The sequence below is a fragment of the Pediculus humanus genome, genomic scaffold (assembly GCF_000006295.1).
Source record: "Pediculus humanus corporis 1103172107667 genomic scaffold, whole genome shotgun sequence".
Taxonomy (NCBI): domain Eukaryota; kingdom Metazoa; phylum Arthropoda; class Insecta; order Psocodea; family Pediculidae; genus Pediculus; species Pediculus humanus.
The window spans coordinates 294,783-317,965 of record NW_002987276.1 but is presented as its reverse complement, the minus strand read 5'-3'; the positions used below and the strand labels follow the sequence as shown (position 1 = coordinate 317,965).

Here is a 23,183-nt window from a genome sequence, read left to right as displayed (position 1 = left end):
TTGAATTGAAAACAATACAAATTTAAATTTAAACTAATTTTTTTTATTGTCAATATAAAATTAAAAAATGAATACATATCGGAACGTAACAATTTTCATCCCTTTCTCTTTTTTATATAATATGAAAGAGGTTTTCACGAAGCCATCTTGGTTGGTTTGATTACATGTTCAAAATTCATAGAATTTTTAATTAAAAATTAAAATTATTTAAGCAAATATTTTATTGTTAGTTTTTATTTATCAAACATTTTATAGTTTGTATTAAGTTAGAGGATTTAGATTATAAATTTTTATTATAAATGACCTTGAATTTTTGGTTATCCTCGAGGTGTGTGTCTTTTTTTTTTTTTTTTTCTTTTTTTCTTTTACTACAAATAATTTTTCATTGCTGAGTTATTTGAAAAAATATTTATTTTTAAATAATTTTTTAAAGTTATTCAAATAAATAATTCGTAATATTTGCTACATTTTTAGGGAAGAATCGTTAATATTATTTAGTTAAATGTGTAACTTATAAACGAGCTCCAACACCATTTTTTTTTTTTTTTTAAATTCAAGTTAAGTTTTTAAATTTTAAAAAAAGACGTTTTCATAATGCATTAAAAATGCTTAATAGTAAATTCAATTGTATTAATATTTAAATAAGTGTGTGTATATATATATATATATTTATATTCGAGTGTGAAATAGCTAATAATAAATCAATATGAATAACGATACGGATTTTCATGTCACAAACCAAGGTGATTCTAATATGAGGTGGGGAAGGGAATTACGTACTAGATATAGAAGAAATTATAGAACAATGGGTAAGCAATTCAAAAAAAAAAGGGCTGCCTCAAAATTAAAGTTACATTTTTTATTAAAATTATCTTATTTGCTTCTTAGATAGGATAAGTAAGCAGCATCCTACCAGAGCTTGTCGTCTACGTTTATCCACGAGGACAATAGATTATTTTGATGATATTGATGATATAGATATCCCATATAACGATGATGATGAAGAAGATGTCGATGAAGATGAAACAATATTTTCACCTGTTAAATCTAAAAGAAAATACAGGTATGACAAATAATTTAAAAAGAAAAATTTTATTTTATCTTTAATAACAATTGCCAATTATAAAATTTTGTATTTTATTGTAGTACTGATAGAAGAATTAATAAGGCATCTCTGCCATCGAGAACATTAGCTCAAAATAATTTTACCGAGAACAACACTGCGAACGAAACAAATGAAAAAAGTACTGAAAATGGTATCAAAACCGAATATGATAATGACCAAGATGTTGAAGGCGAAGGAGAAGCTGAAGGTGAAGGTGAAGGTACTATCAACTAATAATTATTTTATTCAAACTCTTTGCTTTACATAAATGCAAATGTAAATGAATTTCACTGGCTAAGTTACTGTTCCTCTTTTTAATCTTATTATTATTACGATTACAATTTCTTTTTCGTTTGTCAATATATTAAAAAGGCTTATGTTTGTATTATTATTATTATTATTACTGGTTTTTAATTTTCATAATGAAATTTTAAATAATAATAATGCATTATTTTTAACTACAAAAATATTTTACAGGGGTGCGTCGCAGTAAACGCCAAAGAAAGCTCTTATATGATAATTTTAATCAATCATGGATATTAGGTACTCAAACTGTTTTAAGAGGTTATCCTCCAATGTATCGTGGGCAGGAGAATGCGGTTGAAAATGGAAGTAGCAATGATGATGCAACAAGAGATGAAGAAGTTCAGCAGACTGAAGAAAATGATACTAAACCAATTGTTGATAATGTAAGTTTTAAGGTATTTAATTACTGTTTTTTTTTTTGTAAACTAAAATACGCGTTTTTTAGAGTGAAGATTTATACACTGCAATTAAACGAAAAAGGCGACAAAGAATCCCTTATTCACCATCTGCTGATATGACTGTAAAATCCAGACTGAGGGAAAGGAGGAATAGAGTTACCGTTAATGCAGATTCTTCGGAATCGGAGGAAAGTCAGGCTTCAAGCGTTCATCCTGTTCAGCGACGTCGTAGATCTTTACGAAGAGATGATTCAAGCGATGAATCTTCAAGAAGGCGACCCATGGCAGATAAAGGAAAAGTTTATCACCTTAGGCAAAATAAACCCGCCGTGGAACGTTTTCAAGTCGCGAATAATAATAGTGAGTTATTTACTTATTTTATATATGAAAACAAAAAGACTTTTGTTGTTTTGCAAAAAAAAAAAAAGTAAAACAAATGTGTATTAATATGAAATATTGTTTCAAGGGCCCACGAGGCGATCCTCTAGACTAGTCTTATGTTCGGTACCTAGTCGTTATCAAAGAAAAAATGAAGATTCCTCATCAAGCGACGAAGAAAGGTTTCAAAGGAAAAAAGCTAAAAGTTTGGCCAAAGCCAGAAGTCGGTAAGGATCAAATTATCCATTAAGTAAAAAAAAAGGAACTTTCTTTAATACAACTTTCGTAAAATAAATTTTATAATTTAATAATTGCAGTTGTATGCCATTAAATTACAAACCTTCGGATTCAAATCAGTTACAAAAAACTCCCGTTCATTCTGCAAAAACTCCAGCAACTTCTGCTGGACCAAAAGGACCGGCCGATGTTGATCCAATGGCTATAGATACAAGTATTAGATTTGATAAAGTTGGAGGATTAGAGAGTCATTTGAAATGCCTTAAGGAAATGGTTGTTTTCCCATTAATGTACAGGGAAATTTTTGACAAATTTAAAATTCAGCCTCCCAAAGGAGTTTTATTTCATGGCCCTCCAGGTAATAAGGAAACAATAAAACATTTTTTAAAATAATTTAATCGTTACAAAGGGGAAAATTTGTGGTTTTATTTTAGGTACTGGTAAAACACTCATAGCAAGAGCATTGGCCAATGAGTGCTCTCAAGGAGATCGTAAAGTTTCATTTTTTATGCGAAAAGGAGCCGATTGTTTAAGCAAATGGGTTGGGGAGTCAGAGCGACAGTTAAGGCTGTTGTTTGAACAGGTAAATTTTTTTTTTTTTTTTAAATTCAAAATATTTTTCAAAATAAAAACATATTTTAAAATTTTTTTCAGGCTTTTCAAATGAGACCATCGATAATTTTTTTCGATGAAATTGACGGATTAGCACCAGTAAGATCTTCAAAACAAGATCAAATTCATGCCAGCATTGTATCCACCCTACTAGCATTTTTAGACGGTTTGGATGATCGCGGGGAAATAATCGTTATAGGAGCTACTAACAGAATAGACGCCATAGATCCCGCATTGAGACGACCTGGGAGATTCGACAGGGAATTATACTTTCCATTACCAGGGAAAAAGGTTTGTTCAATTTTTTCAAAACTTCAGAATTATTCCATAGAGAAAAATTTTTAATTACTGCATTTTGTAGGAACGAGAGGAAATTTTAACGATACACACAAAACCCTGGGATTCACCTCCGTCTCAACAATTGATGGCGCATTTAGCTGAAAAATCCGTCGGATATTGTGGATCCGATTTAAGATTGCTCTGCTCCGAAGCGGTAGTTCAAGCCCTCCGTCGTCGGTATCCTCAAATTTACAAAAGCTCTCAAAAACTCCTTTTACAAGCCGATGCAGTCAACGTAAGTTTACCATCTTTTTTTTTCCTTCATTCATCTTAACGTACATAAATTTTATTTGAAAAAATTTTTTTTTGATTTAATTCAGGTCGAGGAAGAAGATTTTAAAATAGCTCAAAGTAGAATAATACCTGCCAGCTCTCGCGTGAATCCCAGCCCACGGTCTCGTCTATCAGATATCGTCGCTCCTCTTTTGGAGGCTCAATTAGATACATCAATTTCGGTTATAAAAAATATATTTCCACATTCATTACCTGTTTCTAAAACTGAATTGTAAGGAAATAATTAGTTTTTTAACGGTTTTTACCAAGTTTTGCTTTATTTTTTTACGTTGTTTTTTTTGTATTCAGGTGTAAAAAACCGATTTATAGACCACATTACGTAGTCTGCGGCTCCGATGAAAATTTCGGACAAACAAGTCACATAGCTCCTGCTCTGTTAGATTTTATGGAACATATTCCAATGCACACGATAAGTTTATCAACCATTTTCGAACTGAGTAATAGAAATCCAGAGGAAGCTATCATACAGGTAATAAATATTTAATATCAAAATGGCTCCGAGTTAAATTAAAACGAATTTTTCCGGAAGTAAAAAAAAAATAAAAAGTTAATTTATTATTTTTAGATAATACGAGAAGCCACGAGAAATCCTCCCTCCGTAATTTATTTGCCATGCATCGACAAATGGTGGGACCATTTATCATTCACTGCCCATGAAATACTATTAGATAAAATTCAATCCATTCCCATAACTTCTCCTGTACTATTGTTAGGAACTAGTCATTCAAGTTATTCCGATTTAAATAGTGAGGTAACCAATAGTGAATTATTTGACGTGAAAAAAAATGCGTGAAAAACTTTGAAATGGAAAATGAAAAAAAGGAAATTTCTCTTTCAGATAAAAAGTATTTTTAAGTATGATTCGATGGACATGAGAAAACCAAACAGAGACGAAAGAGAAAAATTTTTTAAACCCTTATTTATGGAACATTGTTTGAAAATCCCGGATCCTCCCGAACCGAAAGAAGAAGACTGGGAAGAACTTCCGATAGCTCCTCCTCCTCCGCCGCCCCCTCCGAGTTCGTTAGAAATGGAAGAATTACATAATCAAGAAGAGCACAAACTTCGGGAGCTTAGAATATTTTTAAGGGATATTTGTTCGAAATTGGCGAGGAATCGTCAGTGAGTTGATTGATTGAATGAATTTATTCGCTCGTTGCGACTCCCCCCCCACACTTGATTTAATGATTGACTCTTTTTTTTAGATTTTTTATGTTCACGAAACCCGTCGACGTTAAAGAAGTTCCCGATTATTTGAACATAATTAAAAAACCAATGGATTTGGAAACCATGATGACGAATATCGATCTTCACCGATACAATTCCGCTCAAGAATTTTTATTCGACGTTGATCTTATCGTGAGAAACGCTTTGGAATATAATCCAGAAAGGTAAATTTTTGTTATCCGAGGATTTTTTCGCTAAGTAAAACCAAATAATTCAATTTCTTTTAAATTGTCTCTCTGCAGAGATTCGGAAGATAAATTAATAAGGCACCGAGCATGTTCTCTACGTGACACGGCTTACACTCTGATCAAAGCGGAAATGGATACGGATTTCGAAGAAGAATGTAGAAAAATATCGAAGAAAAGACGTGAGAAAAAAGAAGAAGAGGAAAGGTTGAAATTGGAAGAGAAAAATAATTCTGAAAATGGTGAGAAAAATCGAATGTGGATAATTTTTAATCTACGCATGCGTAATACTTTAAACAGAAATACAAAAAAATTTTTTAGAGACGGAAAATAATAATACGGTTAATAGTAGTCATCCGTTGGAACCATTTTTAACGACTTGCAATTCGAAAGGATCTATCAATTCGGAAAACAATGGAGGAAAGAAAAAGGAAAATGGAAAAGTGAAATCCGATCCACCTTTGAGCACGTATTTAAATTCGTCGGAAAGAATAAAAAGGAGGAAAAAAATGGATTGGGCGAGAGGATTGTTAAGGAAAAAGGTTTTTTATTATTATTATTATTGTTTTTTATCGATGATGACGTGAACGTAATTTACTTTTTAAATTTAAGATAAAGAAAAATGCCAACTCTTCTAAAAATTCAAACGAAGGAGGAAATGGAGGAAATGGAGGAGGAGGAGGGGGAAAAGGAGGAGATGGAGAAGAAAAAGAAATTAAAAGCGAATTAAATTCATCATTTAGCAATTGCGAATCTTCTTGTCACGTGATCGATGGATCATTTCAAGATTCGGATAAAACATTAGAACAAGGAACGAGCGTCAAAATGAACAATTCAACAAATTTTAACGAAAATAATAAAAGGCCGAGATCGAGTAGGGAATTCATTTTTTCAAATTATTATTGTAATATAAGAAATAGGTTTTTTTTTTTGCAATGACTCATTTTAAATGGTTTCAGTTTCGAATTCTTCGTCTAATCAAAATGGTAAATCTCCGTCTAGTTCACCGGAAAAAAATTTCGTCGATGCTCCCGCGATGAATTCGTGTAAAAAACGGAAAACCGGTAGGAAAAAATTAGATCTGGACTCGGAAAAGGATTCGAACGACGAAATAAAAATAAACGTGAATGAATTAGAAAATTTATGGAAGGAATTGACGGAAAGAACGGAAAATTGTTCACTAGAAAGTTTACTCGATTGCCACTCGATGCTTTTTAGAATAATATTTAAATATCAAAACGTTTGGGATCGAAGCGAACTTATCGAGGTGAGAAATTGATTGTTTTCCCTCCCCCCCACTCTCTTACTCCTCCCTCCCTCCCTTTCTCCTTCTTCCCTCCTTCTCTTTCTCCTTCCCTCCTTCTCTTTCTCCTTCCCGCCCTCTCTTTCTCTTTCTTCCCTCCCCCTCGCTTTCTCCTTCCCTCCTTCCCTCCCCCTCGCTTTCTTCTTCCCTCCCTCTTTTTCTCCGTCCCTCCCTCTCTCTCTAACTAATCAGCGGGTAAAAATAAAATTTTTTTTTCAGGAATTAACAACCGAATTTATAAAATTAGAAAAACTTTGTTTAATAAATAAAAAGACTGATGATGATGTTAGCCGTATGGAATCGATGTCGTGGGAAAAAATAGAAAACGATGAGAAAAACGAGAATTCAACGAAGATGGCGACGACGACGACGACGACGACGACGACGAATGGAAAAAAAGAAGGAGAAGAAGAAGAATTAAAATCGGGAACGGAAACGGAAGCGGAGTAAACATAGTAGTTGATAAATTGAAAATTGGAAATTGCGATAGTTTTAAAGAATGAGAAAAAAAAAAAGAAAGACTGAGAAAATCAACACATTGATAACGAGTATTTTGTTTTTCGTATACGACGTGTTTTCATGTAGTGACGTCATAGAGAGAGAGAGAGAAAAAAATTTTTTTTTTTTTTTTGATTTTATTTTATTATTGATAACAATTAATTAATTAATTAATAATTTTGTTTTTTATTAAAAAAAAAAAAATAATTTCAGACAAACAACCACCATTCATTAAGTCATTAATTAAAATTAAAGATAGAAAAATAACAACGAATGTTTTTTAGTTTAAAAATTCACATAATGAATTTTTATTATTATTATTATTATTATTATTTTCAGTATTTTTGTTGTTATTATTATTATCATTATTATTATTTTTTTAAAATTACGACTGCGTATTTGATGTATTCACGCGATGATGTACTTTTGTACGCTAATTTTTTTTTTTACAATGGAAAAACATTCCGAAATGAATATATATATATATGATGACGTGTGTGGTAAATGTGTGTCTTAATTTTTTATTTTTATTCGTTTGTTTTATCATTAATTATTATTATTATTATTATTACTTATTTTTTCGTTTATTTAAAACATTGATAACATGACATGAACGATTTGTTTTTAAATAATAATAATAATAATAATCTGTGATTTTTTTTTTAAACGCTCACGTGTTGCATAATAATTTTCAAAAAATATTACCAAAGTTAAATAAGGATAAATAAAATTCTCGGTATGCAAAACAATTATAAAAAAAATTATATTATTATTATTATTATTAAATGGTAATAATATATTATCACGATATTATTATACATAATTTAAAAGTATATCGAGAAGGAAATGTTACGTTTCTTTCTTTCTTTCTCTTTTATCCATTGAAAGTCTTTTGTGTTAAACAAAGATGGAAAGATAAATATTATAACTGGTTAATTTAAAAAAAAAAAAAACAAGAAATTATTATTATTATTATTAGTTTTTGCGGCCGAAGATTAAATTATTATCATTATTATTTATATATATAATGATTTTATTTATCGCGTTAATTATCGTATATTTAATTTTTATACATCATAACAACAATAATAATAATTTTAAAAAGAATATAAAAAATAATAATAATAAATAAATAAATAAATAAATATATTTATTTGTTATTTAAAATAATAAAATTAATTAAGATAAATGATAATAATAATAATAGATAGATGATAGATATACATATTATCATTAAGTGTGTTTGTGTGTGTGTGTGTGCGCGAGTGCGAAACAATAATTTTTTTTACTTTATTTTAATGATTATTATTATTATTATTATTATTATTAAGTATATGTATGTATATGTATATATATATATATAGTTAAGACGTTTTTCGAGTGTGATGAGTAATTAATAAATAAATAAATAAATAAATAAATAATACATAAATGTAGATAGATAGATGTATGATAGAGAAAAATTATAATTCGTGGTAGATTATGTACATAATTTTTAAATAATTATATATATAGGTGTGCGTGTGCGTGTACGTGTGCGTGTGAGCGTTAAAGTAATTATAAATAATAATAATAATAATAATAGTAGTGATAAGATGAATATTTATTAGATAATTATGTAATTAGAATAGTTTGTTGTTGTTGTTGTGAATTAAGTGTTTGTGTGTGTTTGTGTGTGTGTAAAAAAAATAATTTCAGTCCATTTTTTCAGCTTATTCATTCTTTATCTTCATTAATGAAAATTTAAACAGCAGCTGAAAATAAAGAAAAATGAAAAAAAAAAAAAAAAAAACAAAAGAAGGTTTAGTATTCGTAGTAAAAAAAATGAAGAAAAAGGGGAAAGAAGAAAAACTTACAAAATGGACGTATCGGATGTTTTGTCCAAAGATATTGTCGTTTCACCGGTGATAAATAACTATCGCGAAGGTGATAAGGTAACGGAGTTGAATATAAGGGCCTGTACGACGATTGATAAGGTTTCAATTCGGGATAATCCCACCACCAGGGATCCCTAACAACGCTCGGCCAGTATAAACTCGTATTCGGTTCCAATAATTCGCTTAACGGTCGCCTAGTTAGTCCTCCACGCGTATATATGGGCTGTCCTAATGTTTTAAAAAAAAAAGATAATAATAATAATAATTATGTATGATTGATTGATTGATTGATTGATTGATCGATTGATCGATTTTGTTTTTACCTTGAAAATCGTAACCTAATTTATCACTTGGCGTGACCAATTTCGGCGTGTAATCTCTCTTTGGCAACGGATTGCTATGATGCAAAGGAAGAGGAGTGTAATTCCACGGTTTACTCGCGGTATATATCGGTGTCGAATGGTGAGGATGGTAGTAATGAGGATGTTCTTTTGTAAACGAATCCAAATAAGGCTCTTTATCTTCCGGTTCTTTTTCTCCCAAGTACATGGGATCGTAGCCGTGGTAGTTGGTGTAGGGGTTGTAGTATCGACCTGTGTGATAAAATTCATACAGTCTACCCTAGTTATCAAAAACAACATTTATAATTTCCCCTCCCCTCCTTCTCCTTACTTTCCCCTCTTTGTTTTTACAGGGTACATTTAACGGTTTAAATGACGTCATCAATGAGAAATTTAAAATCATCGTTCGTTTCATTATTGTCTTACATTTAATCACACAAACAATTTTTTTTTTTTTACGGTAAGTAATTAAATATTCCATCATTTATTATTATTATTATTATTATTACTATTATTATTATTATTTAACTAATATTTTACTAATTTTTGCCATTACAGGTGAAAAAGCCGAATTTTAGATTAACATTTTTTTAATTGAAATTAAAGCGAAAGCAGCGACTTTTTACAAAGGTATTATTATTATTATTATTATTATCATTATTATCATCACAGGTATTATATTAAACTTTTTTTTTTTTTGTTTTTAATTGTAGATGGAAAATCTTTATTTATTGATACTAAGCGAAGTAAATGACGGAAGAAGGAATCGTTTTGTAAAAGGGTGAGCTACAGAAAACCACTTGCCGGCCAAAATTTGACTTTTTTTCTTTTGTTATTATTATTATTATTATTATTATTAAAAGCAAAGCGAAATTTTATTTATTTATTTTTGTTATTTTAGGTTTTACTAATTAATCCAACAACAAACGACATAGAATAATCTAGATTGGATTAGTAACTTATACAATACTATTTGACGATGGAAATCGCGAATTTGTCAATTATTGGATAACAAGTGACTTCCTGTCGTTAAAACAAACAAAAAAACAGAAGAAAAAAAACGGTCAAAAATTTATTATTATTATTATTATTAACGAAGGTAATTCCTTTATTCTTTTGTGTGTTTTGATGATACATAAAAAAAAAAAAAAATGGTGGATCGATCGATCGATTGATTATGTTTATACGCCACGAGAGTTAAAAAAAAAAAAAAAAAAATTATTTTTTATTTTTTATAGATTGATTTTTACTGATGCTGATTCTTTTGCTGTTGGTGTTCCTGTTGCTGCTGCTGTTGATGCTGATGCTGCTTGTTGTTATGATGCATTTTTTTTATTTATTATTTTTAATACATTAATTCGGGAGAATGCGTGGAATTGCCTGCAATAAGGACAAGGTAAAGAAAAAAAAGTTAATTAATTAATTAATTAATTTTAAAATCACATAAATTTTATTATTATTATTATTATTATTATTAATGTGGTTTTAACGTGGCGTTAGATAAAAAATTTTTTATATATAATTTTGCCATAAGGAAAAAATTCGTTAGGGAAAAATTATTGAAAAGGGGTTACAAAAATAATTTTTTTTTTTTTTTTTTTTGTACACAAACGTTTTGTTTTGTTTTGATGAGTGACGTAACGTGACGTGACGTGACGTCATCATCATCATCATACTTACCTTTTGTATACTGTTAAATTTAAATCCCACGTCGTCGTGGTCGTCATCGTCGATTTGTGTTACGTTTTCTTTATTCATTCTAACGTTTCTATTATTATTATTATTATTGTTTTTTTTCTAGAAATTTTTTTTGCGAGGGGGGCTAAATACACAAATGAGATGATCAAAGGTCAAAGGTCACATATACATTTAATATCATGCCTGGAAATTTTTTTTTTTTTTCCAAGGTGTCCTGTTGCCTTAAAGTTTGCGTACGCGCGTGTGTGTGTGTGTGCGCGTGACGAAAACGTAACACAAATATTGATATTTTTCAATGGGTTTTCGTATAGAAAACGTGACGTAACGTGTGTGACGTAAGCAAAAGGTTAAATTAAAAAAAAAAAAAAAAGTTTTTTTTAATGTTTTTTTTTATTGTTTTAATTATTTTTTTATATATTATTACTTAAAATTATTATTATTATTATTATCATTATTATTATTTGAAAGGTTATGAAATTTATACGTAAAAAAAAAAAAAAAAAAAAAATTCATACGTAATACGCAGAAAAACAAAAAAAAAAAGAAAAAGAAAAAATTATGAGTGTTAAAAAAGGGGGAATCGAATAATTAATAATAATAATAATACGATTAGCTATAAAATGAGTTTAAAATTTTTATTTTGTTTGTATTTAATATGTATATATACAGTTGTTTGTGTTGTTTGTTTCGAATTCGAAACAAACAAACAAACAAACAAAGGATGCGTAATATAGATATATAAATTTCATACCTCGAATAATAAACGAACGTGCATATACACACACACACACACACACACATGCGTGTATGTGTATTGTACCGTATTTAAATAATTTTTTAATATTTTATTCTATCGTGCGGGTTCCGGTCGAAAGGGAATCTCGTAGGAGGTTTAATACACACCTGGTCGGTACCTAGTGGGATAGTGATGGGGATAAATGTTCCTGGGTGACATTCCGTAAGTTTCCCGTGATACGGGATCGTAACGGTATCCGGGTGATGTGACTCTGTCGTGAGCATGAATTGGATCGTCGTAAATTGATTTTGAATGTGGCCAAGCATAGTCGGGAAATTCGGAAGTCAATAGAGGCCGGAAAATACCGTAGGGTCGTCTCGACGATTCTGGTGCTCTCATGTCGTCGGTACCTATAATTTAAACGACAGACAAAACGATGACCACGATGATGATGATGATGATGATGATGATGATAGCGTGTTGTTTATCACGTGATTGTATATATCTTACCTTTGAGTGCTCTTACGTATGATTGCCAGAATTTTGCTTTCCTTTGTATCGGCTCGTTTCGGCCTATTAAATCTAAATGACTTCGCAACATTTTTTTTTTTTCTTTCTTACTTGGCTGGTAGGCGCAAATTTAATTTGATAATATTTGTTTTACTGATAACGATTTTACCTAAAAAATAATAATAATAATAATAATAATAAATTTAATTAGGATTTGATTTTGAAAAATTTTCGCGCCATTTTTTTTGTTTTTTTTTTTTTTTAAATAAATTTTAAATTAACCGAAAAAAATTTAAATTTGCGGAGATGGAAAGGAGGCGTGGGGGCAGGATAAAAGAAAGAAAGGGGGAGGGGAGGGGAGGGGAATTTTTTGTTTATTTTTAAATTTTGACGTCAGGTTAAAACCCATGAAAAATAAAAATTTTTTTTTTTTGTGTATTTTGGCACTCGTTTCGTTTATTATTATTATTATTTTTTTAAATTACATAATTTAACGATCAATTTGGATCTGGAGTGGGGAGAATGGGGGAGGTTGAGGAGGAGGGGGCTGGGGCGGGGGAGTAAGGGGCACGTAAGAAAATTTAAAAATTTTCAAGGTTTTTAAATTTAAAAATTAAAAATTTGCCAACAAGAGAGAGAGAGAGAATAAAGAATGAATTTGTTTTTTGGTTTTTTGGCAAAATTTCTAAAAAGTTTAAAAAAAAATTTTTTTTTTTTTTTTTGACACAAATAGTTGTTACGAATGGTTATATCCCCTCCACCCGCATTTTATTTTTTTAATGAAAGAAATTTTTTTAGGAAAAACCCTCCTCTTCCCCCCGGTTAATTAATTAATTATTAATGGGGGGAGGAGGCGACAGAGTTACAAAGATTCATTTTGCCAATTAATAAATTTTACGTATTTCCATTTTCGTGTTTTCATCGTAACAAAAGAAATTTTCTCGTTAAAAATAAAATAAAATAAATGAAAAAGTTAAAATGAACCATTTCCGGTAAAATGGTTGTTGTTGATTCGGTTTTAAATAATTACGTAAAATTTATTTCCGGGTTTTTGCGCGTAAATAAAATTGATTCACTTCACCGGAAATTATTTAAAAATTACCAACAACTGTTCATCTGGCTATTCGATTAATAAAAAATTTTGGCAAAATTTTAATGATTTTCATCATTTACGGAAAAATGAAAACTCCGGGGGGAGGAGAAAGGAGGGGAAGTGTGAGAAAGTAGGAGAGAGAGAGAGAGAGAGAGAGAGGGGCGGATGTAGGGGCGTGAAATTTTTTTAAAAAGTTCTTTGCCCGTTATCTATTAGAAAAAATGGCAATCGGTTCTATTCATTATTATTATTATTTTTTTTTTTGTAATTTCAAACCGGAAACGGATGTTTACGTAGGAACATCGTCAAAACACTTTTCCAAAAAAAAAAAGATTATTATCGATGAATGATAATCAAATTATCACGATTCGTTTTGTCGTTATCAAAGGAAAATTAAATTCCCTCTCTCTCTCTCTCTTTTTCTTTTTAACGCCATATTTGTTACGCCATATTTGAAAAGCCACAAAAAAAAATCAAATCAAAAAATTTATTTTAATCATCATATTATCATTATTATTAAAGAAAATCCGTGACGTCATTTTCCGAAAGAAAAAAAATTTTATTCACGTATCAATCAAATCAAATCAATCAATCAATCAATCAATCATAATCGAAATTTTCTTTTTCCGTTTTTCTTCTTAAATTTGAAATGACATTTAAAATAATAATAATGATGATGATGATAATAATAATAATAATTATTATTATAAAAAGGATTCGTTCGTCAAAAATTTTAAACGTCGTTCAAAATCCGAGCATTAATTATTATTATTATTATTATTATTAATACGTTAAATTTCATTTCGTTATCGATAATAATAATGATAATAATGATGATAATGATAATAATAATAATTTTTTTTAAAATTAAATATTTGTTTTAGCTTACCTTCGTATAGATAAAAAAAAATAATTAAAAAATCCACCGATGAAAGGGTTGGATTGGGTTGTTGGTTCGTCGAGTTTCTAGCGCACTACTGAGCCCAGATGAGATGTTGAGAGGGCCAAGAATAGATCAGTTCGCCATCCTGGGAGTTCGCATTTTGTTCTTTGGTAATTACATTAGTTTTTTAACAAAATAATATATCTCCTAATTCAACGTACAAAAAAAAAAAATGGCCGACGTATGAGAAATGAGAGGAGGGGTGGGGGGGGAAACGAGAAAAAAAAAATTACGAGGTTAATCATTTTAATTTTTTAAGAAAATGATTTAAAAAAAAAACGTGTTTTGCCTAATTTAGAAATCTTTCTCTCTCTCTCTCTCTTTCTCTCTTTCTCTCTCTTTCCCTCATTAGTATCCATATTTACTACACGTTCGTGTTATTCGTTTAAAAAAAAAGGAACGAACGTCGGAGTTCAATTACATTTAAAAAAGAAATTTTTTTATAAGTTTGTACAAGTTTTAACAACGGGTTCCCTCCCCCCCTTTTCCACCCCTCACCCCCCCCAAAAAAAAGGTCGAAAGTATTAAAAAATAATTTAAAAAAAAAAATAATTTGAATGATGGGTACGTTGTAAAAAACAAAACGGAAACACAAACAAAAAGACGACAAGTAAAACAAATCGTTATTTCCGTTTCCGTTATTCATTTCCAGTGAAATCGAATGAATTTTTAATGATTATTAATTATTATTATTATTATTATTATTATTATTATTATTATTATTTAGGAAGGTGGTAATGGTCGTGCGAACGAGAAATTTAAAACAAAAGGGGGGTAGGTGGGTGGTGGGGGGCCGGGGTCGGACGAAAAAAATACATTTATAATTTTTCGATTCTGAACCCGAGTTTTAAAAAAAAAAAAAATTGCGACAGAAATAACCGTTAAAAAAAAAAATTTTTTTGTTTATGTAAACTTATCTTATTTATTTATTCTTTTTTGTTGAAAAAACAAAAAGAAACAAAACGAACGGGCGAACGGACGAATGGACGAACGAACGTATGGGGGGAGATACAACGTGCATAATAAGCCAACAATAAACATTGCCAAAAATAAATTTGATTTGCGTATTTTTTTTTTTTTTTTTTTTTGCGATTGTGTGTGTTTGTGTTTTTTTTGGGTTATGTTTCCTTCTCTCTCTCTCTCTCTCTTCCCCCGACTCTCCTCCCTTCCCTCTCCCCTATGTACCCTCTTCCCCTCCCTTCCCCATTCCCCCACACGATCCTTTGCGAATAAAAAAAATTATTTGGGTCAAAGCAAAAGAAAAAAAAAAATGTTTCGTTTTTTTATGTTTTTTTATGTTTTTTTATGTTTTCTGTTGTTGTTCGGTTTTGTTTTGTATTAAAAATAAAAATGTGAGTAATATAAATTTTTATTTTTAGGAAAGGACGTCGGAGAAAACATTTTTCTTTTTCACACCAAACCAAATTATTAAGAATCGAGTCAAGAACGACAACAACAACAACAACAACAAAAGAATTTTGAAAAAAGAAACGATTATGATTTCCCGCCAAAAATGTGTTTCTCTTTCCCCCCCCCCTTCTACCCCCACTACCGGCTTCTCAACCAGTCAAGGAAGAGTGTTAAAGAAAGAAAATGGCGGATACGGTAAATAAATATTTATTTGTCGTAATGTAAGGAAAGGGAGGGGGAGGGAATTTTTTTTTTTTTAAATTTGGCAACGAATAAATGGTTGCCAAACGCATAAAATTACACGGATCGAGATTTTAATTAGTTTAAAAAAAAAAAAAAAAAATTGGATTCGAAATTAATTTATTTTTATTAATTTTGATTGATTATTTTAATTACTACTATTATTATTATGGTCACTCTTAAACACGACAAGGCTCTTATTTGTCGGGGTTTTTAAGCATTTATCCCAGGTCTCTACCCGATTCCTTAGGGACAAATACTCGAATATCGGTGGTGCTATTTATAATATTTTCCGAAGAATGTGGGCCGTCCCACATAGTGCGATTTCCTGGATGGTTTCTTCTTTTAGGTTCTTCATAATCTTCTTTAAATTTCCTTTTATTGAATTTGGCATGGCTCCCAATGCTCCCACGATGACCGGAATCGTTTCAGTTTTTGTTCCCCACATCCTGGTTATTTCAATTTCCAAATTTCTGTATTTCAGCCTTTTGTCTGCTTCTTTGGCTGTGGTGTTTTTTTCTGCCGGCACGGATACCTCAATTAACTTACACCATTTTTCCCCATTATGCCTGAGTATGATATCCGGTTTGTTAGCTGGCACAGTTCTATCAGTGTGGATTTGTTGATCATATAGAACTGTGCATGGGCCTACTGTCGTGACCGGGCTTGGAATGTGGTTGTACCACTCCTTGGGTAATCCATCCATTCCATATTCTCGGCATATATTCCAATGGAGATATTGACATATTTTATTGTGCCTTTCTAAGTATTCATGTTTTGCCAGTATCGGACAACCGGAAATTAAATGATCGATGGTTTCCGATTGTGATTGGCAAATTCGGCACTTGTCATCTTGGCGGACTTTGAGAATTACTTTTTCATAGTTATGGGTCCGCAATGCCTGATCTTGAGCCGCTGTAATAAACGCTTCTGTTTCTATTTTAAGTTTTCCACGTCGTAGCCAATTGTGCGTGCTCTTCTTATTAATATCGTCGGCATTTATTCTTTTTAGGTATTGCCCATGTAATTTTTTCTGTTCCCATTTGCCTTTTAATTTCTTCTGAGATTGGGCTTTGCTATTATAAGTTGCAAGTTGCCCTTCTTCCATTATCTCATTTTCTTTATTTTCTTGGTTATTATTATTATTATTATTATTATTATTATTATTATTATTAATTAAAATGTCGGAAAATGATTCGATGATAGGGAAAAAAGAAAAGAAAAAAAATTTTCCACATTGAAATAATTTTATTTAGACTAAATTTTAAAACGATTCGTACGTTTTAAGGTTTAATAATAATAATAATAATAATTGTTATCGTAGAATGGGATGGGTTTGGGAAGAGTGATAAGAATGGGAGGGGGAGTAGTTGGAAAAAACGAATTTATTCCTCAGGGATCCGTGGGTGTAAACTTGGGATAAATGTTGGAAAATGATCGTGACGAAATTTCAACAATTCTTGTTCGTGTCGACCTGAGGATTTGTAATTTTTACTTCCCTTTTTGATCCCTGGTTATCCCGCATATCTTAATCGTCACCGGGACAGGTTCAAGGGAATAATTTGGTCCCATCGAATAAGATGATCTCACAGGAAGGCTTGCAAGAATTGTTGTGACGTCATATAACAACACGAAACTTATCCGTCAGGCATGCAGCATTACTGATATTCCTTAGGGATCTGAGGGTAGAAATCTGGAATAATCCTGGAAAACATTAAAACGAATCCTCGTGATTATAATAATAATAATAATAATGATTCATTCGATTTAAAACTTAATTAATCGAATAAGAATGCGAAATATATATATATATATATTTATCGATCGTGTAATTAGAAAACAAACGGGTTTACCTTGTTATTATTATTATTATTATTTGAAAATTCGAACACGTCGGTCGATGATTAAAGGTCGTTGTTACAAATTCGAAAGTTCTAGAATTTTTTTTTTTTTTTGGGGACGGACTCGCCCACAGATTTAAAATTCCTTTAAAAGAATGCCAATTTTTCAAAGGGGAAATCGGGTAGGAACGTGTAAGAAGAAGAAGAAGATTCGTTTCATTTTCGTGACGTCAATAAACGGTTTTTTTTTTTTTTTTTTTTCGCGTAGGTGATTGTTTGAGTGAGGTCCTACGTTAATACATTTTCAAATTTCTCTTAAACGTTTGTTTGTTTGTTTAAAATATTTTTATTTTAGTTTATTTTAATTATAAAATAAATAAAACAAAATGATGATAATAATAATAATAATCACGAAATTGCCCGACGAACATGCCAGCTAAAAACATTTTTTAACGGTTTTTTTCATTATTATTATTATTATTATTAATTAATGACGTATAATTTTTAATACGGTGTCTCGATTAAATATATCATCGCGTTTTTCTATATAATTTAAATTACAAACAAACAAACAACCGACAAACGACAAACAAACAAACGAAAAAATTTTTCATATAAAAATATTTTATTATTATTATTATTATTATTATTAGTTTTTTTTTTTCTTTCTAGGAAGTAATATATCACGAAACCATATCCTGACGTTTTGCCCGCCTTTTTTTTTAAATTTTTTTTTTTTTTTATGCTTCAAAGTTGTCTTCCCTAATTTATGCTCCAATAAAAAAAAAAAAAAAAAAAGGAATAAAAAAAGAAAAGATGAAATTCGTGTGAGGAAATGATAATGATGATGATGACTACGGCTACGAGCTTAGGTATGACTTTTTATTATTATTATTAATGTAATTATCCCGTAATAATAATGATAATGATAATAATAAGGAGAAGGTGTGGTTACGTATGTACGTACGTATACAAAAAATGTGCGTGTTGTGCGTGAGTGCGTGCGTTACTTTGTATCCATATCTGGGATGGTATTAATGATCTTATACCATGGGGTAGTAATACAATAAATTAGGGGTAAGTTTAATATTTGAAATAAGGGGATGACGACGATGATGATGATGATGAGGATGAGGATGGGATGAAATTGTGAATCTGAATTCGTTTTACAAAAAAAAAAAAAAAAACCGTTTTTTTTTTTTTTTTTTTTTTTTTTTTTGTTATGTTATGCCATATGTAACGTGGGCTTGACTCCATGATTTTTAGGGCTTTCATCAAAAGATTTTAAAACTTACCCCAAACGTTAGTAATAATAATAATAATAATAATAATAATAAATTATGTATGATAGGTAGTAATAGTAGTAAATTTATAACTTGCAAACGTAAATTTGGTTTTTCTTTTTTTTTTTTTTTTTTCTTAAACTAAATACGTCATTGCAATAGTTAATAATAATAATAATGATTATAATCGAATCGATACTAATAATAATAATAATAATAATATAATTTTTAAATTTAATTTTAGAGGGCGTTGGGCGGTGGGGGGTGGGAAACGATCGTTTGAGAGAATTGATTAGAATGAAGAGTTTTTATTTATTTATTTATTTTTATTTTATTTAAAGAAAGTTATTTATTAGTTAATAAAAAACAAAATCGATTTATTATTTAAAATCCGACCTAGTTATTTAAAAAAAAAATAAAAAAATTAGGACATTAATAAAAAAAAAAAAACAAATAATTTATGTGTGTGTGTGTGTGTGTTTATACTTACGCATACGCATACGCATATATATTTATAATAATGGTTCACGGTTATATTTATTTAAAAATATATATATATATATGTGGGTCAAATGATGAGAAAGGTCATAAACGTTTTTTAACAATATAATTAATAAAATAAATCCTTGGAAAATGCCAGAAAAAAAATTTATATAAACACGCAATAAAAAAATTTTGATTCGATTTTCATATTAACTTTTCTTATGAAATTTTAGTTTTAAATATTTACGATAGATGTCTCTGTAATATTAATTAACGCATTTTTTTAAAAACAATACTTAATTCTCATTGGTCGATTTAAATAATTGACCGTTTTTAAATATTAAGAACGTTTCGAACGTGCGCGGTTGTCAGATTACATTTAATGAAAATTTTAATTAATTATTAAATTAACGTAATTAATAAGTATTTATTATTGATAAAAAATAATATTTAAAAATGTTTGTTTGTTTTTGTAACGAATTATTACGAATTTAATTAATTTGACGTAAACGTTTTGAACAACTTGAGTGTTCTTATCCCGTAAATTTGACAAAATGTCCGATCATTATGTAGAAATGAAAAAAAAATCATGGAGATTGTTACAAGGTGATGACGTATAATGCAAGCAGAAGATAAAAATTTTATTTAAAAAAAAGTAATATTTTTTTTCATATAATAATTTTGTCTTTTTTAAAATATTTAAACCCGAAATCTGATAGATTAGAGTAAATCTAATAATACAAAAGGGAAAAAAGGAAAAAAAGTATAATAATGTTGGAAAATTTGACAGGTGGGTGGAGTTAACTTCCTTCCGGTTCTGGAACCCAATGAGAAAATACGGAACCGGGAGTCATGGCAACTGGAAAAAAAAAAAAAAAAAAAAAAAAAATTTTTACCTTTTTTTTTCTTTTCTGTACGTGGCAATCCATAATCTTACTAACAAGAATGCTTCGGATTAAAAAGAAAAAGGAAAAAAAAAAGGAAAATGTTTTTAATTTTAATAAAATTTTTTTTGTAGGTTGTTTGTACCCGACGAAAATGACGTCACAATTTTCCTGGATAATTCCCGTCGTATCGTTAAAACCTGGAATATTATCAATATAATCGTCGTTATTAAAAATTAATGATATTTGATATCGATTATGATAGGAACAACACGATAATGATGATGATTTTGGAAAAATCAAAATGGCGGAATTTAAAGGTTTATGATTTAATGATTTAACCCGAAAAAAATAAAAAATGTCGACGTTAAATTTTAAATAAATTTTATTTATGTTGTTGTTGTTGTTGTAATTGTTGTAGTTAATTAATAGAAAAAAGAAATTTGTCCTCTTCGTGTACTCGCACACGCACACGCACGCACACACGCACAAGAACAAACGCATCGGTTTACGTCATCAAAAAGCAGAAGTCTTTTTTGTTTTTCCTTTGAAATTTCTTCATTTTCTAAGGTAAAAAAAAAAAAAACTTATTTACTTACTAAAAAATAATTTGAAATCGGTTGTTGTTTGTTTCGTTTGTCGTTTGTTTGTTTTCTTATTTTTCTTCGGATGATTTTTGCATCTCGCAAGACCTCACGCGAGAAATTTTTTAAAAAATTCGTATTAAAAAAATTAAATGGAGACGGTTGTTGTTGTTGTCGTGTGTTATGGTTGTTGTTGTTGTTGCGTTTGTTACCGTTTGTTGCCGTTTCATAACAAAACAAAAGTTTCGTTAATTTTAAGCATTTTTGAATAGAACACCATCACCACCATCACGACCACCACCATTTTGGAAAAAAATATTTTTTATTAACTATTATTGAAATATTCAATTTGAAAAAAAAAAAATAATAATAATAATAATAAAAGAAGAAGAAGCAGAAACGATTTAAATTTGTTTTTGTTGTTGTTGATGTTGTGATTGTTGGTGTTTGTTGTTTGTTAATAAATAAATATCCATACACGGTTTGAAGAATTTACGGTCATTGTGTATGCGGTTATTCGTATTGTCATCATAGATAGAAATTTCAATTGTCCGAATAAGTTTTTGTCAACAAAGTCGTGGTGGTCCAATTCACATATGCGGTTTCCTTCCCTCCTGTCCCGTTTTCTTTTCATTCATTCACTCATTCATTCATTCATTCATTCATACGAAAAAAAGGAAAGAAAAAGGTTCGTTCTCGAGATTTAAGAGTTTTAAGATTCAAAGGGTTCAAATCAATTTAAAATAGAACGAATTTGTTTCTTTTTCTCGAATTTTTATACGAATTGAAGTGGGTCGATTTCAAAGGTATAACAACATATTTACTAATAATGATAATAATGATAATAATAATAATGATGATGATGATGATGATGATGATGATTTTTTTAGTAGTATAAAAAGAAAATGGCGGAAACAAAAGAATTTTTAATGGTAAAAAAAAAAGAAAGTCGGAATTAATTTTGCGGAGGGATGAGAGGAAGGAAGGGAGGGAGGGGAGGAGAGGGAAAGCAGGGAAGTAGGCAGGAGGGGTAAGGAAATGATAACATGACTAAATGATCACGATAACATGATGACAAAGATGATGACATTTTTTTTTTTTCATTTTTTAAAAAGTGACAAATACTTTCGAATAATTTACGGGTCAAAAGGAAAAAAATGATTAAAATTTACCGGAAACTGTCACGCAAAAAAAAAAAATTTAAATTTCGCGCCAAAATAATTTTTGAAAAAAAAATGTCCTAACAAGATGATTTATCAGAGTTAAACGGTTTTTTTTTTTTTTTTATCCATTTGTGGTTGTAGTAAAGAGATGATGAGTATAATATAATGAGGTAAAGTTTTAACCTCATTTATTATCATTAAGTTAAAATCCCTAAAATGGGAAGGGGAGGGGGGAGAGGGAAAATGAAATGGTGATGAGTCCCGAGGGAAGAAAATGAAGATGTAATATTTTCTTTTTTTTTTTATTCCCCCTTCACGCGTGTTTTCCTTTCTCCTTTTTTCCGTTTTTTTTCCTTTCACTTTTTCCGGTCAATATTTTCATCCGCGTTTTTATCAGGTTCGTTTTGATTGGTTTTCGTACAGGTACGGTGGGGGGGATTTTTAGGGATTTTTTTTTTTTGAAAATATCATCTGGAATTTTTTTTTTTTTTTAATCAGAATTGTAAATATTTATTCTCCGACGATTTTTTTTTTTTTTTGTTAAATTCATTTTATATACGTACCGATCATTATTATTTTTTATTGTACCTGAATTTTCTTATTATTATTATTATTATTACAATTCCCTTTTCTTTCGGTTATGTCATTTCAAACAAACAAAAAAAACATATTTTATTTGGGTAAACAATGGCGGATTATTCTCGCTAAATATTTCTATGGAATTTATATATATATATATGTGTTAGATTTTGGAAAATCTGGAACGGGGATTACGTAAATAATAATAATAATAATTTAGGGAATAGAAATTTTTTTTTTTTTATTATTATTTACCATCAGTCACCTTTAAATAATCAAATCCCTCGTGTATCGTTTGTTGTAATAATAACAACAACAATAAACTTCATATCGAGTTTGTTACAAGTTTTCCCGTTTGTTTTCTTTTTTTTAAGGGGAATCCATGCGTGACGTCAAATGGGATAAAAAAATAAAAATTGGAAAAAAATAAGAAAATTATAAAAAAGGAAACAGTAACCGAAAAACAGGATAATATCCGTTGCGGGAGCGGGGGCGGGGTGAGAGAGGTGGGAGGGAAAAATAAAAAGAAAATTTAAGGTTTGCGTGTAAATTATTATTATTATTAATGTATCCGTTAGGTTTTTGATAAAAAAAAGGTTATCAGTATTTTACTCGATTAGGAATAAAGGAAATAAT

At 29.6% G+C, this 23,183-nt stretch overlaps 2 protein-coding genes across 2 annotated transcripts; one reads left to right on the top strand and one right to left on the bottom strand.

Annotated features, from left to right (window-relative positions):
- Window positions 1–706: 706 nt before the first annotated feature.
- Window positions 707–6,834, top strand: Phum_PHUM284050 (uncharacterized protein; the record flags this gene model as incomplete). The annotated part of the gene is made up of 20 exons (XM_002426832.1): window positions 707–809; window positions 889–1,063; window positions 1,147–1,325; window positions 1,649–1,794; window positions 1,857–2,169; window positions 2,276–2,414; window positions 2,505–2,782; window positions 2,859–3,007; window positions 3,079–3,327; window positions 3,398–3,610; window positions 3,696–3,880; window positions 3,958–4,138; window positions 4,235–4,420; window positions 4,508–4,791; window positions 4,875–5,060; window positions 5,139–5,323; window positions 5,403–5,623; window positions 5,694–5,955; window positions 6,041–6,348; window positions 6,604–6,834. The coding sequence occupies 20 exons, from the start codon at window positions 707–709 to the stop codon at window positions 6,832–6,834; spliced, it is 4,173 nt and encodes a 1,390-aa protein (XP_002426877.1).
- A 1,851-nt stretch (window positions 6,835–8,685) lies between these two features.
- Window positions 8,686–12,135, bottom strand: Phum_PHUM284040 (uncharacterized protein; the record flags this gene model as incomplete). The annotated part of the gene is made up of 4 exons (XM_002426831.1): window positions 8,686–8,987; window positions 9,083–9,352; window positions 11,702–11,944; window positions 12,045–12,135. The coding sequence occupies 4 exons, from the start codon at window positions 12,133–12,135 to the stop codon at window positions 8,686–8,688; spliced, it is 906 nt and encodes a 301-aa protein (XP_002426876.1).
- Window positions 12,136–23,183: the final 11,048 nt, after the last annotated feature.